The sequence below is a fragment of the Coregonus lavaretus genome (assembly GCF_964263955.1).
Source record: "Coregonus lavaretus genome assembly, chromosome: 28".
Lineage (NCBI taxonomy): Eukaryota > Metazoa > Chordata > Actinopteri > Salmoniformes > Salmonidae > Coregonus > Coregonus lavaretus.
Genome location: NC_140015.1, coordinates 17,145,370 through 17,166,709, shown reverse-complemented (window position 1 = coordinate 17,166,709; position 21,340 = coordinate 17,145,370). Strand labels below are relative to the sequence as shown.

Here is a 21,340-nt window from a genome sequence, read left to right as displayed (position 1 = left end):
GTATCCTAGCCAGGGAGCAGCAGTGGTGTGGTTGTGAGGGTTAGTTGGATCACTGGGGAGTGACATCCATAGTAAAGAGCTACAGTAGAGGGTGCAGCACTACATAGTAGTGTTCTCTCCTTCCACGTCTTCTAACAAGTCATGTCTAAATGTCCTGTCCGTGGCTGGTGGGGTGCAAGCTGCTAAAGATGCAGGGGAACGCTCCTCTGCATGCCGTAGTATAACACCTCCCTGAGGAGTGACAGAGCACTAGCAGTCCCAACCCACCAGCCACGCCCTCACACTGAACGACTGACTGACCACGACTGGACCGCACCAGAGTTGGAATCAGTCCACAGACTTATCCATAACTGAACCACAGGAGAGAGAACATACCAACACCTCAATTACCAATGGAACCGCAAGAGAATGTGCATCTATTGGCCAACACAACAGCTAGCCTGAGTCCCAGATCTATGTTTGCGGTCTTGCACACATAACAATGACAGCAATGGAGCAGGCAAGAGAGCACAAACAGATGTGGGACTCAGGCTACACAAAAACAGGACCAGGGGTCAAAGAATAGAATAGAACCAGTAAAAAACATGCTATCATACTGACAGGCAACATGCAGGAATGTTTGCAGGGGAGTGGTAAAAGAATAGCAGCCGATAAACATAGCTTAGTACACTGAAGAGATGTTCAAAAAGGTAACCATGGTGTCAACACATATACAGTATATAAAAAACAAACACATAACTGAGTAAAACCAAAACTAAAGGGCAGTGATAATAATAATGCCCTCATCTGAATGAATTTTCAGAATGAGTGAAAACAAGCTATGACTTAAGTAGTGATGGCAGAATGGGTGGGTTTACACTGACAGTGGTAGGCAGACCCTTTAGACCAGGACCAATGAGACTAATGACCAGGAGGATGACTCGAGCCATGTGTGGGACTGGCACTCACCCAGACAGCCTGGGGAAGAACGTGGCTGAAGTTGAAACTTTAACACATCACTGTTTTTGTTTAGTTGTCTGTCTGTCTGACTGAACACTGGCCAATGAACGTACTGTAATGAATGTTTAAATGCCTTCCTGGCTCTGTGTGTGTGGATAAGCAGAGTGCTTCATTGCAATGTCAGAACCCCACCTCACGATCACCCTCCCTCCAAACGCTTTGTCCCGTGAAGTGCTTCAGAGACGCCCATCATTCTACATTCTTACAAATAATACTTCTACGGAATGTAATCAGTTCTTTTTTCCCTAGTTCATCAAATCAGAACATAATATCACTAATGACAGCCAACTTAAAAGACTACGTATTTGTTCCCAAGCCAATCTGATCGTTTTACCTGTTGGCCTAAATAAATAACATCAGTCCAGAGAGGCGAGACCTCTTCCTCTTTCTGTCTGAACCCCATGTTGATCTGCCTACGGTGTGTTAGACACTGGTGGTGATGGGGAGTGAGTGAGTGAATCACTAGTAGTTTTCCTTGTAACACCACTGGCCTCAGGTGAGCCCAAGCCGTGTTCCATGTAACAGGTGAGTGTGAAACACTGTGTGAGAGGGCAGGACAGAAAGAGACTGAGAAAACACCTGAAAAGGCAGTTCTGAGAAACACAAAAAAACAATAAATAAAAATAAAGGAATTCCCTTCAACATTTTTACTTTTTTCTTTCTTTTATCTACTTTTTAAAAAGTTTGTTAGTTTTTCAGGAGAGTGTCCCTAAGTCTTTGAAATGAAAGACTTCGTTTTCTTCATATACTTTTTATAATAATAAAAAAACAAGTCCATCTGTGACAGAATAAGTCTTACTTCATTAAATTGTCTGCTCTTTCATATCCAGACAACACACATTTCCCTTGACTCTTTCTCTGCAAAAAACACAGTCAATCCAAATCCAATGAAAATCTTGGAACCAGGCTGACACATAAACTCGAGACACACAGGCCTTTACAGCCAGTCGTCTCCTCTCTCCTCTCCCCCAGGCAGGTCTCTGTTAACCATGTGTTAACCAGGTGCCTTGGGGGTTCATGCAAACACCTGCATCTTGCCGTTGGACTCCTGGACATGGGGGATCTGGGTTTGGGCAGGACCGGCCACCGCCGGGCTGGGGGTGGAGTCTGACCAATCAGACACACAGTGGGGGGAGGGGCTGGACCAGGGCTCGGGCGACTCTGGGGAGGGGGTTAGGTAGGGATGCTCGCTGGGCAGGCGGAGGTAATGCTTGGGGGTGGCATCCAGGGCGGAGGAGTAGCTGTGCTGGGAGGGCGGAGTGGGGTAGTCCTCCAAGCCTGCAGTGCTGCCACTGGCCTGGGGAGGAGGGGCCTGGGAGGCCTGGGGAGAGGTGGGCTGAGGGGCTGGCTGGGGCTGAGGAGGCTGCTGCTGCCCGGGGGGCTGCTGCTGCTGGAAGAAGGCTGGAGGGGGCTGTGTCGTCTGGGGGGTGGGTGGGGAGGAGGTGCCCATGCGGAGGCTCTGCTGGCTGGCCATGGAGTGGTTGTGGAGCTGCTGCTGCTGCTCTGCGATGGAGGGCAGCTTGACAGGGCTGAGGGAGATGGGCGTGCTGGCGATGACAGGCGTGGGCTGCAGCATGGCCTGCTGGGCGCTGCGGTACAGGTGCTGCTGGTGCTGCTGGTGCTGCTGCATCATGAGGCTGTTCTGCTGCTGCTGCATGGGGCTCTGAGGGTGCATGCCCGCCTGGCTGCTGTGGACCAGGTTCACCACCTGTCCCCCGCACTGGGAGGAGGGGGGCATGCGGCTGTGCCAGTCGAAGGGCACGCTGACAGGGCTCACCAGGCCCATGTTGAGCCCCAGCTGGCCGGCGTTGAGCACGTAGCCGTGGGGGCCCTGATTGACCTGGCTGGCCATGGACACGCGGCCCTGCATGGACATGCCTCCATCTCCCAGGTCGTTGAGCTGGGCCAGAGACACAGCGAAGGGGCCAGAGCCGTCCATCATGCTGCTGTGCACCATGGGAGTGCTGGGCACTGACATGGAGGAGTGGAAGAGCCCAGAGGAGGGCATGGCCACCGGGGAGCAGGGGTTGGTGATGTAGCCGGCATTGTTGGCCCCTCCGCGGGGGGAGTCCAGGGAGTCGACGGGGGACAGGGTGACAGAGCTCTCCAGCAGGGCGCTCTGCATGTCCAGGGTCAGCTTCTTGTTGCGGGCCTTAGCTGAATCCTTGAGGTTCTGGGCATGCTGCCCTCCCAGACCTGAACCCTTGGCCCCGGGGCGGCGACTCTTCTTCCCCTGGGGGGTGTTCTTCAGGCCGGGCATGAAGGCGCTGGGGGGACACATGAGGGGGGACAAGGTGTGTGTCCCGGCCAGGTGGTGTGGGGCCCCTCCGTGGCCCTGGGGGCTCCTCACTGTGTTGTACTCATCCAACAGCTGAACAATGTCATGGTGCATTCGATCCTGGGCGATGTCCCGAGGCAGACGGTCCATATGGTCGGTTATCTCCCTGTTGGCGAAGTGGGCCAGGAGGATCTTGACTGCCTCACAACTACCCTCACGCGCCGCCAGGAAGAGAGGAGTCTCCTCCTAATATACAGAGAGAGAGAGAGAGAGAGAGAAAATTAGACATGTTTGCTCCCCAATATCTCTCTATATATTCAAGATTGTATCACTGTGGGTAGCTGACAGCTGTAGATATAGGTGGAGGGCTGTGTGTACCTTGAGGTCCTGCATGTCTTTGTTGGCTCCGTTCTTCAGCAGGGCCATGGTGGCCTCCACGTTGTTGACAGCAGCTGCCCAGTGCAGAGCAGATTTACCTTGGATGAGAGGAACACACACTGTTGTTACTCCTCCTACCTCTTACCACTAAACACAGTATCACCATTCAACTGCATGAACTCTCTCTTCAACACACACACACACACACACACACAGTATGCTGCACCGCACACACTAGTTTGGCCAATCACGTACCCAGTTCGTCGACAGCGTTGATGTCTGCGTGACAGGTGATGAGTTCCTCCACCATGCCCTCTACAGCCAGGCGGGCAGCCAGGATCAGGGCGGTGGAGCCGTCGTACATACGAGAGTCCAGGTCTGTGGCCCGGGTCCTGATCAGAATCTAACCAGGACAGACAGGGAGAAATAACATATGTCAGTCTGGCAGATGAGACAACAGTCAACTCAGCAAGTGGACTACTGTAAGTAGTAGCAAAGTCAAGTCTTACATGTGTAATTATGCGTATAGAAAGACTGAGGTATACACTGAGTAAATGTGAAGATATAACTTAAACATTAAGCATTTGAAAAGTGTGTGTGTATTTACCTGGAACACCCCCTGGGCATCGGCGGCCACGGCAGCGTGTAGCGGCGTGCGTCCTGTGTTGTCCTGTGCATTGGCGTCGGCCCCGGCGTCCAACAGCCGCTTGGCAGCGTCAGCGCGGGCGTAGCGGGCAGCCAGATGAAGGGCGGTCTCTCCGGTGCGGTCCGTCTGGGCGGCCAATGTGGCGCCCTGGTAGATGAGGTCAGAGATTATGTTGGCGGAACACTCCTCTGACTCCTCCTCCTCGGGGAGCTCGGGCTCCAGACCGCCTCCGCAGAACGACGCCAGCATCAGAGGGGTGAAACCGTCTGGTGGAGAGAAGGAAGGGAGAGGCACAGGGTCAGTCAATGTGTCAACCAATACATAACAGACAGGAACATATAAAAAATATCAAATGTATCAACTAACAATAAACAGTGGGAAATTGAATCAGGAGTTTTTTTTAAATAATATACTACTGTCTCAAGGATTCCAATCCAGACGCATCCCCCTGCACATGACACAACAACGTTCCATGTGATTTATTTCAATACTGACCAGGTCCTCGGACGTTGACGTCCATGCAGTCCTGGTCGAACTCTCCCTGGGGCGGGGTGAGGGCCATGGAGGGGGGCATGCGGATGTCTGCAGCCGCTAGGTGGTGCTGGGTCCACTGTCTACAGTCTACAGTGTCTTCACTGTCTGACAGGATGCTGGGCTCCTCAACCTTCAGTCTCTTGGCCTCAGGGCAGTCTGTGTCAATCCACGAGTCACTGTGGTCGCCAAGCAGAGACTCCTCCACCGTCTTGGGCATGTGTCTGGAGAGAGACAGGTAAAACACAGTCACAATACCATAGTGGAGCAGATACATTGATTTGGAATCACCATAGGAGTGCTGTAAGTGTACTGAGGACACAACAGTGTGACTACTCACTTCATGCCCAGTGCATCCTGGCCCAAGGGTTCCCTGCGGTTCTTGTTGCTGCTGGGTTCCTTCTTGGGGAAAAAACCCTCAGGGAACCACAGGGTGCTGTGTTCTCTCTTCCTGCGGGCGATCAGCACGCCCACCACCAGGATGACCAATAGGAACAGGGCTGCCACGCCCACCAGCATCAGTTTGCCCCACTCTGGCATGTCTATAATTTCTGGGAACTTCTCACCTACATGTTATAACAAGGACTTTAGTATATGAGCTGTGGTTACAGTATGTGGTGAAGAAATGACATATATATCAATGTTTTTAATGTTATCTCATGTTATCTTTAGATGCTGTATCCTGGTATAGTGTCTGTGTGTTCCTACTCACCGCGGACTTCTTTGATTGGGTATGGGAAGTTGAGCTTGATCTCCACGGCTGACAGGGCTCCCAGGTAGTCTGCTGCACTGTTTGCCGATGGGAAACAGTCATCAGAGCTCTGGGAACACAGACGGTTGTCTATCTCCAGGTACACTATGGACCCAATGACCTCCTGGTGGGGCTGCAGCTCTCGTTTGAGGCGCGCCTCTCTCCGGATGTAGGGCCGGATCATGGCCTCTCCGTTTTGGTCCAGGCGGAAGCGCAGGGTGGTTCTCAGGATGGCGCTGAGCTTCTGCAGGAAGGCGGGGCCCGTACGTACTAGCTCCTCCGGGGGTAGCAGGACCACCAGGACCAGCACCCCTTCAGCCAGGTCCTCTGGAACGTTCCCTGCACAGTCCAGACCGTCCCAGCCACACTCCTCTGAGTTACAGCCCTGGTCACAGCGACCGTCAGCGTAGTGGTCGATACAGTACGTCTTGTAGATGGGACTGGTGGAGACAGAGAGAGTTAGAGAGATCAGCTTAGAGGGTTACATATAGTAGAGGGTCAGGTGAAGGAATGAGAGTCCAGAACAGAATGATGGAGGTGGAGTACTTACTTGCAGATTTTCTCCTTGTTCTTGCAGTCAAAGTTGTCGTAGAGGCAGTCAGCGTTGTTGCACGCCTCGTCACACTGGCTGTTGTTGAAGACACGCCAGCAGCGCGGGTCGGTGCAGCGGGCCCACGGGTTCACCCCCAGCGAGCAGTCGGCCCCGTCCCAGCGGCAGAGGAATGTGTTGCACTCCTTGTCGCAGACACCGTCGTTGGCCTTGCCGTGGCAGTCGGGCAGGGGGCAGGTGGGCGGCGGAGGGGGCTCTGCCAGCCTAGTGCTGCCCTGCTCGCAGCGCTTGCCCGTCCAGCCTTGGACACACTGGCAGTGGAAGAAGGGGAAGCTGGTCTCCTCGGTGCAGAGGCCTCCGTTGCGGCACGGCTGGGAGGAGCAGCCCTCGTTACTATGGTGCTGGCACTGGGGCCCGGCGTAGCCAGTCAGGCAGGTACAGCGGGCGCCCCGCGTGGTCAGAGCACAGCTACCTCCATTATAGCAGGACAACTCCCGGCACGACATGCTCCTCTCACAGTTGTTCCCAGCATAGCCCTGAGGAGGGAGAACATTCACATACATAGTCAGTGTGGGTAAGAAACAGACATGTGGTCAACTACAATACATGAGACATGGATGTTAGCATTGTAATAAATCCAGGGGTCTTTGACATATGTTTCTAGGTTATGCTATTTGAGCAGGGAAGGTCAGGGAGATAGAGATGGTTTTAGAAATATCAGCTTTTTCCACAGGTGGACTAGACACTAGATAAAAGTGTGCGACAGTGACATATTGATCCTTACCAGCTGACAGGTACAGGCGTATTCAAGGGCTGAGCTGCTGGAGACAGAACAGGCCCCTCCGTTCTGACAGGGCTGAGACTCACACACACTGAACCTGCTCTGGCACCGACGACCTGCACACAATAACACACACACGTTAGACTGGTGCAAACAGATACAAACACACACATTTATATACACAACAATACGACTATACACACACGCACACCCTCCTTACCTGTGAAGCCGGGCTTGCAGACACACTGGTAGTCGTTGGGGAGCTGGATGCAGTCCAGACTGTTGGTGGGGCTGCAGGGGTTGGAGTGACACTCGTTGATGTCCCCCTCACACCTCTCTCCAGTGAAGCCAGGAGGACAGTTACAGCGGTAGCCCCCCACCCTGTCCACACAGGTACCGTTGTTCAGACACTTAGGAGGAGTCCCGTGCAGCCTCAGAGGAGGAGCACAGTCATCCTCATTGATCTCACACAGAACACCTAAAGGAGAAATGGCCGGGTATCAATATTGAGTACATTTACATGCACACTAATAATTAGATATTAAACTGATTATGGCAGTAGGCAGAGCATGGCATTAGTCATGTAAACACCTTACTCTGCTCATCTTAATCAGCGTAAGGTTATAATGGTAGTAAGCATACGCTGATTAAAACACCTGGTTTTCTGAGCAATCTTTTCTAATTATTAGGACATGTAAATCTGAGTTCCAGCAGTGTATTTGATCTGTGCATGTGCCAGGCAGCACCAGCAGCACAAGCCTCCCTTATGCGCGAGTGAAGTGAGTCTGTAAAAACTGAAAGTATGCATCTTAGAAGTAGCTTTCACATACAAACTTTATATGTCCGAACTCAGATAGGGAAGCCTATCAAATAAGCTTCCCAAAAATAACATGGTTTATTTTGTTTGGCAATTTTCTGCATTCATCAAAGTCCCATCAAGCAGCCTGATTTCAGATGTGTCCATGTAAACAGGATTATTAGGGAAATCGTTCTTCTTGAAAAGCATGTAAATGTTTTAAACTAACTATTATATCAATCTGACTATCCACAATAATCATATTATTGTGTGCGTGTAACCATACTCAATATAGGATTCTCTCCTCTTTATTCACTTCACAAGGAAATAACAGGACATGTTGTGAGTATGGAAGAGGACATGTTGTGAGTATGGAAGAGGACATGTTGTGAGTATGGAAGAGGACATGTTGTGAGTATGGAAGAGGACATGTTGTGAGTATGGAAGAGGACATGTTGTGAGTATGGAAGAGGACATGGGTGAGGACATACCCAAGGTGCCAGGTGGGCAGGAGCAGATGTAGTGTCCCACCAGGTCAATGCAGGTTCCACCGTTCTGGCACGGGTGAGACTGGCACTCATTGACCTCCATCTCACAGTTCTCTCCGGTGTAGCCTGGCATACACTGTAGGGCCATAGACACATACCATTAACATCATATCTATAACTGTATTACAACAACATTAAGGCATTAACTGCAGTTTATACAGAATTCAGACTTGACTAATCCGACTCACGTCACACTGGTATCCTCCCACGTAGGCCCTGCAGGTGGCGCCGTTGTGACAGGGTTTGTCCTCACAGTGGTCCACCTGGCTCTCACAGTAGCTGTCTGTGTAGTCTGTTGGACACTTACAGTAGTGGGTGTTGCCTGTGTTGACACAGTGACCTCCGTGGTGACACAGCTCGTCTGTCTGGAGGCCTGGGAGCAGACAAGAGACCGGGGACAGTTATACCACGGTATACATATAAACACATACTGTATACATGCGCTAAACCAGGGGTGTTAAACATATACTTTAAAATGACTCAAACCAAATCGAAACTGTGTAGAAATGATAATGGACCTACATTCATACAGTTTCTTGACTGTGTCCAGCTCGCTAATAATCACCGAAATGAAAGCTAGACAGTCAGGGAGCATCGAAAAATCCCAAAACTATGGATAGAGGACAATTCTTTGCTAATTTTGATAGCGAGGAAATATAACACAATTTTTGTATGACCTTCTAGACCTTGTTGAAGACCGAATGCGGCCCCTGGGGCAAAATGAGTTGGACACTGCTGCGCTAAACACTTACAGTAAACACACACAAATAGCAAGAACAGGGCATGCGTCCGTACCTCTCTTGAGCGCGGCCACCTCACAGGAAACCCCAGGGATGTCACAGTAGCGTCCAGACCAGCCTCCTAGACACTCACAGGAGAAGGAGGCGTCCTTCTGACGACAGCGCCCTCCGTTCTGACAGGGAGACGATCGTCTGCACCAGTCCACTGGCATCTGGAGAGACAGAGAAGAGGACCAGCTTAACACCACAGTATCTGAACATGTGTTTGTGTTAATGTGTTCTGGATTACTATAGAATAGTATAGAATAGAATAGTATAGAATAGTATAGAATAGAAATGCCGTGTGTGTGTACCTGGCAGCGGTTGCCTGTGTATCCCTTGGGGCAGGAGCAGCGGAAGGACTCCAGAGCGTCCTGGCAGACCCCTCCGTTGAGGCATGGCTGGGAGTCACACTCATTCACCTCATACTGGCAGTGGGAGCCTGTGAAGCCTGAGCGGCAGGTACAGGAGTAGCCGTTGATCTTGTCTGTACAGGTACCGCCGTTGAAGCATGAGCTGTGGGTGTAGGGTAAAAGATAGTTATATTATCACTGTTGATCCATTCTGCACACATCAGAACACACACTGTTTCAAAGGTCACAAAGGGCACACGTGCATGCACACACACACACACACACACACCACTCTCCCCCTGAAGCGGACTATCACACTCACCTTTCAGTGCAGTCAGGGATGTTTGTCTCACAGTTAATGCCAGTGAAGCCAGGTCTGCAGGTGCAGGTGTAGCTGTTGACGTAGTCTGTGCAGGTGCCTCCGTTCTTACAGGGGGCGCTCTGACACTCGTTCACCTCCACGGCACAGCGCGGCCCCGTGAAGCCTGGCAGACAGCTGCAGCGGAACGAGTTCACACCGTCCGTACAGGAACCCCTACTCAGACACGGGTCTGCAGGAAGACGGAGAGAGAGAGGGGGGGTAGGGATGGAGGGAGAGGAGGATGATATGATATGTCTATACAGTACTATAGTTCTATGGATAATGCGATAAACTGGAGTTGGAGGAAGTAGTAGCAGATATGGAGGCTGGTATTGTACAGCAGCAGCAGAGACAGTGGTCCTATGGATAATGAAGTACAGTAATAGAACGTTGCTAGTCTCTCATTGGTCACTCACTAGGGGCACAGTCGTTGATGTCCGTCTCACAGCTGGGCCCGGTGAAGCCGCCACGGCAGGTGCACACGAACCCTCCCTGTGTGTTGGTGCAGGTACCACGGTTCTTACACGGGTTGGCGATGCACTCGTTCACGTCAATGTTGCACAGCTGACCTTGCCATCCTTGCTGGCAGTTGCACTGGTAGCCCAGGTAGTCAGGTGTGTGGGTGCACAGGGCATGGTTGGCACAGGGGTTGGGGGAGCAGGGGGTGAGCACGTCGGCACAGGTGGGCCCGCTGTAAGGCAGCTCACACAGACAGGTGAAACTGGCCACGCCGTCCACACACGTGCCCTGGTTCAGACACGGACTGGACGAACACTCGTTGATGTTTACCTGGCACAGGTTACCTAGGCAACACAGGAGAGAGCGACACAAGGGGGATGTGTTAGATTACGATACAGAGTAGAGTCATTGAGTAGGTTAATTTAACATGGGGATAAACCTAACTAAGACTAGTAAACTGGCTGTCACTCGCTGCAGTTCTTTTAGATATCCACTAGAGGGCGATATGAGCCAGTACATTAGATGGGACAATTTATGGATGGAAACCAAACCAAACAAGGCCAACGTACAGCAGTTTACACGGTCTGTAGATGTTTATTTTCAAACAGTGATTGTGTTTGTATGCTGTGAGAGTGTATACATCACGGGTGCCTGGTGTATGCTTGTTAGGCTGCTGTAGTGCCTATGTGTGTCTAGAGTCAGAGTTAGGGATAGGGTTTGGGATAGGGCAGCAGGCTCACCTCTGAAGCCCTGGCGACACTTGCAGGTGAATCCGTTCAGCTGGTCGATGCAGGTGCCAGCGTTCTGACAAGGGCTGGGCAGACAGTCATTACGGTCTAGGTCACAGTTCTTCCCCACCCAGCCGGGCTCACAGTCACAGCGGTAGCCGTTGATGTCGTCTCTGCAGGCGCCGTGCACACAGGGGTTGCTGCCACACTCGTCCACCTGGGAGTAGCAGTAGGGAGGCTGGAAGCCCTCGGGACACTGGCAGTGGAAGCCGTTCTCCTCGTCCACACACGTACCCCCGTTTCTGCAGGGGCCGGACGAGCACTCGTCCATCTCCATGTTGCACAGAGGGCCGGTGAAGCCTGGTTTGCACACGCAGTCGTAGCGGTTGATGCCGTCCTTGCAGATGCCATAGTCACATGGTTTGCTGGCGCAGTCATCAAAGTTAATCTCACAGTTGGTACCTGTGTGGACAAGAGAGAACACCAATCAAACAGCAGTACTATGACAGAGACCCCAGCAGAAATTCTGTGTCCATAAACAGAATAAAGTTGAAGATATTTAGTGTTATAAATCTCTATTGGTACTGCTCTCTCACCTGAGGTGCCGTGTTGACACTGGCAGATGTACTTGTTGACCAGGTCTACACACTTGCCCCCGTTCTGGCAGGGGTTACTATGGCACTCGTTCAGCTGGTTCTCGCAGCGGTAGCCCGTGTAGCCCGCCTCGCAGTTACAAGTGTAGCTGGCGATGCCGTCCACGCAGGTGCCGTGGTGGCACGGGTCGGGCTGGCAGTTGTTGGTGTTGCTCTCGCACAGTGTGCCCTCGTACCCTGGAGAAAGAGACAACAGGAATTAGAACAGGCCTCTTGGGGGTTCTTTGCATCACACTCTTCATCTTTTAAACACTGTTTTTTTTCTTTAAATCTGCCTGCCACCCAGCAACCTCTCCTCATCCAAACCCCTCCTACCATTTCCCCTCTCCCATTCACTTCTCTCCATCTCCATTTCCCTTTCATTTCCCTCTTTCTCCACTTCCCTCTTTATTCCTTTCTATTACCTCCCCCTATTTCCCACTCTTTCTCTCTCTATGAAAGCTTCTACAGTTTGGAGTTCTGGGCCCCGTGGTTTCCATGCCGACGGTGTTGTATGTGTGAGACTGAGCAGTGTTAGTTGGTTCGTTAGCGTGCAGAGCAGAGCGTTGTGGTGTGGTGGTGCAGAGAGAGCTGAGCGCTGCTGTGCCGGGTGCTAGGCAGGCCCCGTCGTGCTGTGGGCCAGGGGACAGGTCCTTGCGGTGTAGAAGGAGTAGGGCCCTTGACAAGGCTCACAGGCCTGGCTTTGTTCCCGCCGGGGACAATGGGCCACACCACGTCTAACAGGGCCACTTCACTCAACAACAGAGGAGGGGGGGTGGGGGGACACAGGGAATACCAAGCAGCTGGCCACCGCTAAACAATGCAACAGGCTCCCCATACACACACATAGACACAGCCTCCGACAAACACACACAAACACACACACACACACGCTAGACAAACTAACACAAACACACTTGCTCAAGAAACCAGCTAAAACCCACTGTAGCTGAGCTGTTCACATTCTTACATATAGATGCTAATGTGAATGGGAATGACCTTGAGTGAGCTAAGATATGCCATAAGGCCAGTGCAGTGTGTTGGGGTGTATGGGGGTATGTATTGTGGGGTACAGAGGAACAGATGTCGGGGTGATGACCAGCCCTAACCACCCCCCACCCCCCCAGCAGCTGCTGGCCCTGGGTGACCCTGTGTGGGGTCTGAGGGACCGGCTGGGGAGAAGAGGGGGGATTAGGGGCCTCAGTCCAGCCTCAACCCCAGCCCAGTCTCAACCCAAGCTCAGCCTCAGTCCCAGTCCATCTCCAGCAACAGTCTCCCAGGTCCAGTCCAATCAGCAGTCTGAGGCCACAACAGACACACAACCAGGGAGTCATCTGACCCCACCATCACACCTACTCTCACTGAGACCATCACCATCTATAACCCCTATAGAGGTGAGGGGACAGACGTGCCTGCTGTAGGGGGTGATTGTCAGTCTAGGAGCACTCATGTATGTACACACTGACACACACAAACACAGAACACACACTGACAAAAATAAATGTACATTATTATTGCTCCTTACCTTCAGCACAGCGGCACTCGTATCCGTTGGGCCGGTCGTAACACTTGGCTCCGTTCTGGCAGGGCGTGCTGGCGCACTCATCAATGTCGATCTGACACATGGTGCCAGTAAACCCTGGGACAGGCAAATACAGAGGTGAGGGGTCAGAGAAAAGCTCCAGTAGATGGGTCCACAGTGAGGTCAGCCCGCGCTCCTTAAGGGGCCAGAGGTCTCCAGGCTAGGTTAGATGTGGGACGTCTGGACAGTGGGATGGTAAGGTTCTAAAGTGTCTGGACAGGGTGACGACGGTCTATCGTCATTGATCCATGGACTTGAAATCCAGAGTGTGATCCAGAGAATTGGACCTAAACATGGTTCTGGAGAGGGTTAGGTTCTGCAATGTCTAAAATCTTCAGTGTTCTGTTATGATGCATTCTGGGATGTCTGGTGAATTTGAGAACGTCTGGACTCTCAAGGACTATGTTGTGTTCTGGAATGTCTGCTAATGTCAAGTCACGGTTGTAGTCCCGTGTAGCTCAGTTGGTAGAGCATGGCGCTTGCAACCCCAGGGTTGTGGGTTCGATTCCCATGGGGGACCAGTATGAAAAAAAAAAAATTATGCACTCACTAAACTGTAAGTCGCTCTGGATAAGAGCGTCTACTAAATGACTAAAGAATGTTTAAAAAAAAATCTGTCTACCAATCGCTTAACCCAGCAAGATTTTATCTCCCACATGCCTACCATTTAAATTGATTTCTTGCCCCAACATTAATGTAAATGTCAAACCAGAATCCTGAGTATGGTTAATGCCTTGGTCAACTAGCTGAGACATTTATTCTTGTACACATTCTTCTACAGTGTCTGAAATAGCTTGTTCTCAATTTGTTGAGATGGCAACACCAAAGTAGGCTTTAAATGAACTTCTATTCCACGTCTGAGAAAAAGTTTGTCTGGCAAAGCAACAGAAATCAATTGGGAAGGGACCCTTGGAGGAGTCAATTGGTGCGGTTGGTTTAGGAATACCTAGTGGTGATTAACAGTGTGAGGAGGATGGACCTGGTCTGTGTGTCTCTGTGTGTCTGTGTTGCTGCTTGGGGCAGGAGGTTAGAGGGGGAGAGACAGTGGAATTGTTTTCTCTCTCAGGGAACCCCCCCTCCCTGCCTGCATCAGCTACACAGGCTCAATAGCTAGATGGGGGGTGAGGGGGGATGTCTGCCCCAGATGTAAATTGCGAACCTGAAAAAGAATCTCATTAGTAGGACTGCTGTCCCTTCCACATTCCACCATAGAGGGGGAGAGGAAGGGGGAGGGGTTGTGGGGGGTCACAATAGTGTCTTTGTTCAGTGGAGAGGATAGGCAGGCTGCCTCTGGGGCCTGCATGGCTTTTATGACTGGGCTTGGTTGCTCTAAACTCCCATCAGACACAACTAGCAGGAGGAGCACTCTGATTCACAGGGACATTTAACTCCACATCTCACACCTGTTTGGTTCACACTGACCAACACAAGGTTAGACATTTTGATTATGAAAGGCTGGAGAGGTTCTGTACCTAAACAGCTCAGAGAGATTCAGATCTTACCTGGCTGGCAGGTGCATGTGAATCCATTGACCATGTCCCGGCAGATACCGTCGTTCACACAAGGGTTGCTCTCACACTCATCCACATCCACCTCACAGTAGGTCCCCATGTAGCCTGGAAAGTAAATACATTTACATTTTAGTCATTTAGCAGACGCTCTTATCCAGAGCGACTTACAGGAGCAATTAGGGTTAAGTGCCTTGCTTAAGGGCACATCGGCAGATTTTTCACCTAGTCGGCTCGGGGATTAGAACCAGCGACCTTTCAGTTACTGGCACAACGCTCTTACCCACTAAGCTACCTGCCGCATATATATATATTTTTTAACACATATATTTATTGGATTTTCAAACAGGACAATCAACAGAATTGCTATAGAAATACACCCCCCTGCATATACATTATTAACACAAATATCAAAGATCATACTTTTTCATAAAATGCAAAACTGTGAAGTGAAAAACGATTAATCTGGGCCTTCTATGTCCAGGAGACATGACAATATTGTTTCCCTATCTATCTAGGGGAGTTCTAGCAGTGGAAATAGTTTTCTCACAGTCTCAGTCTCAGGGGGCCACAGAAGGTTTTCAATCAACACCGCTCTTGTCAGAGCCCCAAACCACAGGGGGAACGTTAGCTTTTTCTCCCTGGATGGGAAACCATCACAAATACACCTAATTGAACTGCTGCCTGGGCTAAGGCTGTGACCTGGATCACCACACCCCGCCGTGGTTCCACAGAGTATTACCACTCCCTGTCCCTGGGTCATCTTTCCCATTGACAACTGTCCTATAATCAGTGGTATGGTGCTATAGAGTGTTGCAGTGTCCCCTCCATTGAGGTGAAACTGAGTGTGGAGTGGGCCGCGGCGGCTCTGAAGAGACAGAGGCAGCATGGAATCAGGAAGAATCGGCCACTCCACATGGAACTCCACCAGGCTAGCCGATGATGAGGAGGGTGGAGAGAGAGGAGAGGAAGGGGGCTGTCTGTGGAACATGAACGGGGAGGTGGAGGGGAAGGGGGAGGGTAGAAGCTCTGGGAAAAAGCCTCTCTCCCTTCTCTTCTCTGTGTGTGTATGAGGGGTGCAAAGTGGAGCACAGAGAGGCCCTATTGTTCGGCTCCATTCCCACCACTCCACTGCTCATTATTATTCACAGCACACTCCTCCCCCTCGCCTCGCTTCTCTCTCTCCCTCTCTCTCTCACCATCCAGCCCTATAGACCACGACTCCCATCCCTAATTTGCATAGTCCCCCAAACCAAACCCCCAGCCAGGATGCATGGACTGAGGACGGTGCCATGCGTGAGAGTTTCAATGTGTTTGTGAAGGAGGGTCGGGAGCCTTGATTCTGTACCGTTCTAACTAACACACTGGCTGGCTGTCTTACTGGGACCACCGGTGTCAAAGTTATGAGCACCTCTCTAGCCCACCACCACCACCAGCAGCAGCAGTGAGAACGTGTTACATAACAAGATCTAGTGCTGAGGGTTGGTGGAGGGTTAGAGCTATGGCTACAGCTACTCTGGGAAAGTCAAGTGTAAAGCCATCATCTCCAGTGTGTCTGGGGCTCAGAGGGTCTATAGTAAACAAGAGGGATGGGAGAGCAGTGAGAGATGAGATGTGACAGGACTGGGCTGTAATTCCCTGGCTGTAGTTCCCTAGCTGTACTTCCCTGTAGTTCCCTGGCTGTAGTTCTCTGTAGTTCTCTGGCTGTAGTTCCCTGGCTGTAGTTCCCTAGCTGTACTTATCTGTAGTTCTCTGGCTGTAGTTCCCTGGCTGTAGTTCCCTAGCTGTACTTCTCTGTACTTCTCTGGCTGTAGTTCCATGGCTGTAGTTCCCTGGCTGTAGTTCCCTAGATGTACTTCTCTGCAGTTCCCTGGCTAAGTTCCCTAGCAGTAGTTCCCTGTAGTCCCCTAGCTGCATTTCTCTGTAGTTCCCTGGCTGTAGTTCTCTAGCTGTAGTTCCCTGTAGTTCCCTAGCTGCATTTCTCTGTAGTTCCCTGGCTGTAGTTCTCTAGCTGTAGTTCCCGGTAGTTCCCTAGCTGTACTTCTCTGTCGTTCCCTGGCTGTAGTTCTGTGCTGTGAGGTGTCTCCAGGTGGTCGGGGTCAGGGTGGTCCTACCTGGCATGCAGATGCAGGTGAACTCTCCGATTCGGTCCAGACAGGTGGCATCGTTCTGGCAGGGCATGGACAGACACTCGTTGATGTCGATCTCACAGCGGGGGCCGGCGTAGCCTCGGCCACACTGGCACTGGAAGGACCCCTCCGTGTTTACACACTTCCCAAAGTGTTCACAGGGGTTGGCACCTGTAGGAAGAGGGAACAGGGGTCAGTGCACCCGCTCACACACAGTACATATAGGGCAGGACCAGGTGAGATAGGACCAACACAAAGCAGAGGGCAATGCTAAATAATATGCCATTTTACCAATGGAACACTCGTCCATGTCCTGGTTGCAGGCTCCGCCCACAAAGCCGGCGGGACAGGTGCAGATGGCGCGCCCGTTCAGGGGGTTGGTGTCACACACGGCGCCCTCGTTACATGGGTTGCTGACGCAAGCGTCGTCCAGGTGACACAGCAGACCTGAGGGAGGGGACACAGGGACAAACAGAGCCATGTCAGTAACACTGTCCTCCTATGAGTAAATAAACAAGACCATAACTAACATACTGCTGACTGGGACTAGGACTGCAAAATTCCCTAAACTTCCCTGGTTTTCCAGATGGGGATTTCAGGAAAACCAGGTAATTTGGGGAAAGTTCCCGGAATTTCACAACCCTAACTGGGACACAGAGAGACAGTGGACTCACCGGTTTTCCCCACAGGGCATTCGCAGAAGAAGGACGCCACGCGGTCGTGGCAGGTGGCTCCGTTGAAGCACACGGCGGTGGCACAGTCGTCGATGTTCTCGCTGCAGTCGTCTCCTGTCCAGCCGTTGACGCACACGCAGGTGTGCCCCCCGATGGTGTTGAAACAGGTGCCTCCGTTGTGGCAGGCATTGGGCTGCATAAGGCACTCATTGACATCCTCTGCACAGTACTGACCTGTCCACTCAGGTGGGCACTGGCAATTATAGGTGTTGACTCCATCCACACACAGGCCTCCATTCATACACTTATGCCCTGGGCAGTCGTCCACGTTCGTCTCACAGTTGTGTCCCTCGAACCCTGTAGAGAGAGAGAGTGAGAGAGAGAGAACAGAGAGGAGGGAAAGAGAGAGAGAGAGAGGTGAGCCAAGAGGCTAAATCTCAGGGATAACAGGCACTCCCATTAGAGTTAAGTGCTCACTAACACATCCATTGCCCCCCACTTCCATCCATATAGTCTTCCTAAACATTCCCCTCACTTCCCACAGCTGTGGAGGTAAAGGGCTGAGAGGGGCAGTAAAAATGTTCAGTGGGCGTCTAAGTGTTTACATGTTCTCATGGCGTGGTGTTTCCCACAGTAGGCAGCAGCAGAGCACCAGGGAGGGCCCTGACACCACCGGGCTGACACACAGCGCTGTGCTGCGCTCCAGAGGTCCACTACTCTCTGCCATGTTTGCTTGTTTTATAATCTCTCACAGTTTCAATGACTTCCTCTCCGGCCCAGAGACATTTCCTGTCAGCTCCCAGGAGGGAAGCCAGAAGGGCCATGAAGTAAATTCCTCCTGAAGGAAGCAGTTTGGAGTAGAGCAGCGGCCCACTCTCCTCTCCCACCCCTGTTAGTCCCCCGCCCCGTCAACAAGCTATTAATAGCAGCCAGAGAGAGAGAGAGAGCGAGAGAGAGAGAGAGAGGCATGACCTGGGAACCTGGGAAAGACAGGGGAGTAGATCCCACGTCCCACCAGGATGCAGCACTGGCAGCTACGTCACACAGCCTGCCTGGGAAACCCTGGGAAAGACCTGGGGTTCACAGTGACTGGTGGGGCTCTGGGGTCTGTGTTGAGGCACTGTGTGTGTGTGTTTGTGTGTGGGGGTCAGTTTATGAGCCAATCAGTTTACCTGGCAGGCAGGCACAGTCGTAGGTGTGATCTCCGGTCGGGCGGCAGGTGCCCCCGTTGATGCACTGGGAGGGGGCGCAGGGCAGGGAGGACACCTCGCAGGTGCGCCCGCTGTACCCAGGTGGGCACTGGCAGCGGAAGGAACCATGGGTGTTCATGCAGAGGCCTGCGTTGAGACAGACGCCAGGCTTGCGGCACTCATCGATATCGTTGCGGCAGTTCTTCCCCTGGAACCCGGGCGGGCAGGAACAGTTGTAGTGGTTATTCCAATTGGCACAGCGGGCACCATTGGCACAGGGGCTGGTGGCACAGGCATCTATGAGGGAGCAGTCTTGACCTGTAGATATATAAGGGGTGCAATGTCTCATTATGAACATTTTAGGTAACACCTAAACCTAATATATGCTTTATAACTTGTTATAAGCATGCATGAGCCTTCAACTGCCTCTCATCATTGTACTTGCATACTGTACATACATATGCACAGATCAGCTCTTTCCCACACCACTCTCTAAGTAAACACTAATCCACATGGACAGACAGACAGATGTACCTCTGAACCCTCTCTGGCACACACAGGTGAATTGTGGGATTCCGTTGGCCACCTGGCTCTTGCAGGCGGCTCCGTTGAGACATGGCGACCGGTGACATGGGTCCAGGCTTTGGCACAGAGGCCCGATGTACCCCGGCCGACATCTGGACAGAAAAACGGAACACAGCTTGTTAGACCCTAGGTTAGACTGACAGACAGAGTGACAGCAGACCATCAATGTGATTTCCAGCCAAAAGCAAGGCAGGCAACGCCGTTCCCACCATGTTCCTACCCCCACCACCTGACAGACACCTTGGCAGGCGCCCCTGACTCTGACTCACACCCTGGAAGGAGTCAGTCCCCTTGGCCCTGGACTGGGTGGGTTCAATTCAGTCAGATTATTTATATTGCACACACACACACAAAGCAAGCACACACACACATTACACACCCTCCCACACACACACAAAGCAAGTACACACACACACACACATTACACACCCTCCCACACACTATTTCTAGTTCGGAAACAGATGTAAGCCATCACTCTTTGTCTTTCTCTCTTGTCTGAAAAAGACAAGACATGCACTCTCTCCATTTTCCTCTCCCTCTGTTGTTCCCAGCTGGAAAGCATCACTCTCTCCATGCCAGTTCACATTCTTCCACCATTACTATTTTTCCGCACTTCAGCTCTCACTTTTCCCCTCGTACGTTAAAACAAGCACGCCCAAAACCAGCAGCTTACGAAAGCTTGTCAACAACGTTAGACCACCTGTGACATAGCTGACCTATGAGAGATGCAGACATTAGGAACCAGGACACCACTAAAACAACAACATTTCACTGACTCTGAGAGCTGCTTTGGAACGATTGTAAAGACTAGGTGAGAAATAAATGGCTCTGCTTCCTGGACCTCTTCCTAGTTGTTGTTTTCCAGTAACCATCTTAATGGACGACTACAACCTGACCTAAAAGTGTGCAGGTAGGGCGAGGTAAACAACAGGTTTCCTGTGGCCTACTCCAGGGGTGCTGTGGGAGTGCTTTGCTGCAGGAGGGACTGGTGCACTTCACAAAATAGATGGCATCATGAGGAAGGAAAATTATGTTCATATATTGAAGCAACATCTCAAGACATCAGTCAGGAAGTTAAAGCTTGGTCGCAAATGGGTCTTCCAAATGGACAATGACCCCAGGCATACTTCCAAAGTTGTGGCAAAATGGCTTAAGGACAACAAAGTCAAGGTATTGGAGTGGCCATCACAAAGCCCTGACCTCAATCCTATAGAACATTTGTGCGCAGATAGGTAGGTAGGTAGATATATAGGTAGGTAGGTAGGTAGCTGGTAGATATATAGGTAGATATATAGGTAGGTAGGTAGATATGTAGATATATAGGTAGGTAGGTAGGTAGGTAGATAGGTAGATATATAGGTAGGTAGGTAGGTAGGTAGGTAGATATATAGGTTGATATATAGGTAGGTAGGTAGATAGGTAGATATATAGGTAGATATATAGGTAGGTAGGTAGGTAGGTAGGTACATGGCCCCATCCATCCTCCCCTCAATACGGTGCAGTCGTCCTGTCCCCTTTGCAGAAAAGCATCCCCAAAAAATGATGTTTCCACCTCCATGCTTCACTGTTGGGATGGTGTTCTTGGGGTTGTACTCATCCTTCTTCTTCCTCCAAACACGGCGAGTGGAGTTTAGACCAAAAAGCTCTATTTTTGTCTCATCAGACCACATGACCTTCTCCCATTCCTCCTCTGGATCATCCAGATGGTCATTGGCAAACTTCAGACGGGCCTGGACATGCGCTGGCTTGAGCAGGGGGACCTTGCGTGCACTGCAGGATTTTAATCCATGACGGCGTAGTGTGTTACTAATGGTTTTCTTTGAGACTGTGGTCCCAGCTCTCTTCAGGTCATTGACCAGGTCCTGCCGTGTAGTTCTGGGCTGATCCCTCACCTTCCTCATGATCATTGATGCCCCACGAGGTGAGATCTTGCATGGAGCCCCAGACCGAGGGTGATTGACCGTCATCTTGAACTTCTTCCATTTTCTAATAATTGCGCCAACAGTTGTTTCCTTCTCACCAAGCTGCTTGCCTATTGTCCTGTAGCCCATCCCAGCCTTGTGCAGGTCTACAATTTTATCCCTGATGTCCTTACACAGCTC

At 51.4% G+C, this 21,340-nt stretch overlaps 1 protein-coding gene across 1 annotated transcript in view; it reads right to left on the bottom strand.

The window, feature by feature from the left end:
• Positions 1 to 1,665: 1,665 nt before the first annotated feature.
• Positions 1,666 to 21,340, bottom strand: part of LOC311103939 (uncharacterized protein) — a 37,711-nt gene continuing 18,036 nt past the window's right edge. Inside the window, exons 3-27 of the mRNA XM_084145571.1 lie at positions 19,188 to 19,330; positions 18,636 to 18,971; positions 17,464 to 17,820; positions 17,081 to 17,236; positions 16,775 to 16,960; positions 14,655 to 14,768; positions 13,096 to 13,209; positions 11,535 to 11,768; positions 10,951 to 11,400; positions 10,168 to 10,554; positions 9,713 to 9,941; positions 9,352 to 9,553; positions 9,054 to 9,210; positions 8,447 to 8,631; positions 8,202 to 8,334; positions 7,135 to 7,392; positions 6,918 to 7,030; positions 6,134 to 6,669; positions 5,545 to 6,023; positions 5,173 to 5,398; positions 4,797 to 5,056; positions 4,263 to 4,567; positions 3,911 to 4,058; positions 3,656 to 3,753; positions 1,666 to 3,523 (exon numbers count right to left, since the gene is read on the bottom strand). Of these exons, the coding sequence (XP_084001697.1) occupies positions 2,015 to 3,523; positions 3,656 to 3,753; positions 3,911 to 4,058; positions 4,263 to 4,567; positions 4,797 to 5,056; positions 5,173 to 5,398; positions 5,545 to 6,023; positions 6,134 to 6,669; positions 6,918 to 7,030; positions 7,135 to 7,392; positions 8,202 to 8,334; positions 8,447 to 8,631; positions 9,054 to 9,210; positions 9,352 to 9,553; positions 9,713 to 9,941; positions 10,168 to 10,554; positions 10,951 to 11,400; positions 11,535 to 11,768; positions 13,096 to 13,209; positions 14,655 to 14,768; positions 16,775 to 16,960; positions 17,081 to 17,236; positions 17,464 to 17,820; positions 18,636 to 18,971; positions 19,188 to 19,330 (7,315 nt within the window). The 3' untranslated portion in view covers positions 1,666 to 2,014. The remainder of the gene's footprint in view (positions 3,524 to 3,655; positions 3,754 to 3,910; positions 4,059 to 4,262; positions 4,568 to 4,796; positions 5,057 to 5,172; positions 5,399 to 5,544; positions 6,024 to 6,133; positions 6,670 to 6,917; positions 7,031 to 7,134; positions 7,393 to 8,201; positions 8,335 to 8,446; positions 8,632 to 9,053; positions 9,211 to 9,351; positions 9,554 to 9,712; positions 9,942 to 10,167; positions 10,555 to 10,950; positions 11,401 to 11,534; positions 11,769 to 13,095; positions 13,210 to 14,654; positions 14,769 to 16,774; positions 16,961 to 17,080; positions 17,237 to 17,463; positions 17,821 to 18,635; positions 18,972 to 19,187; positions 19,331 to 21,340) is intronic.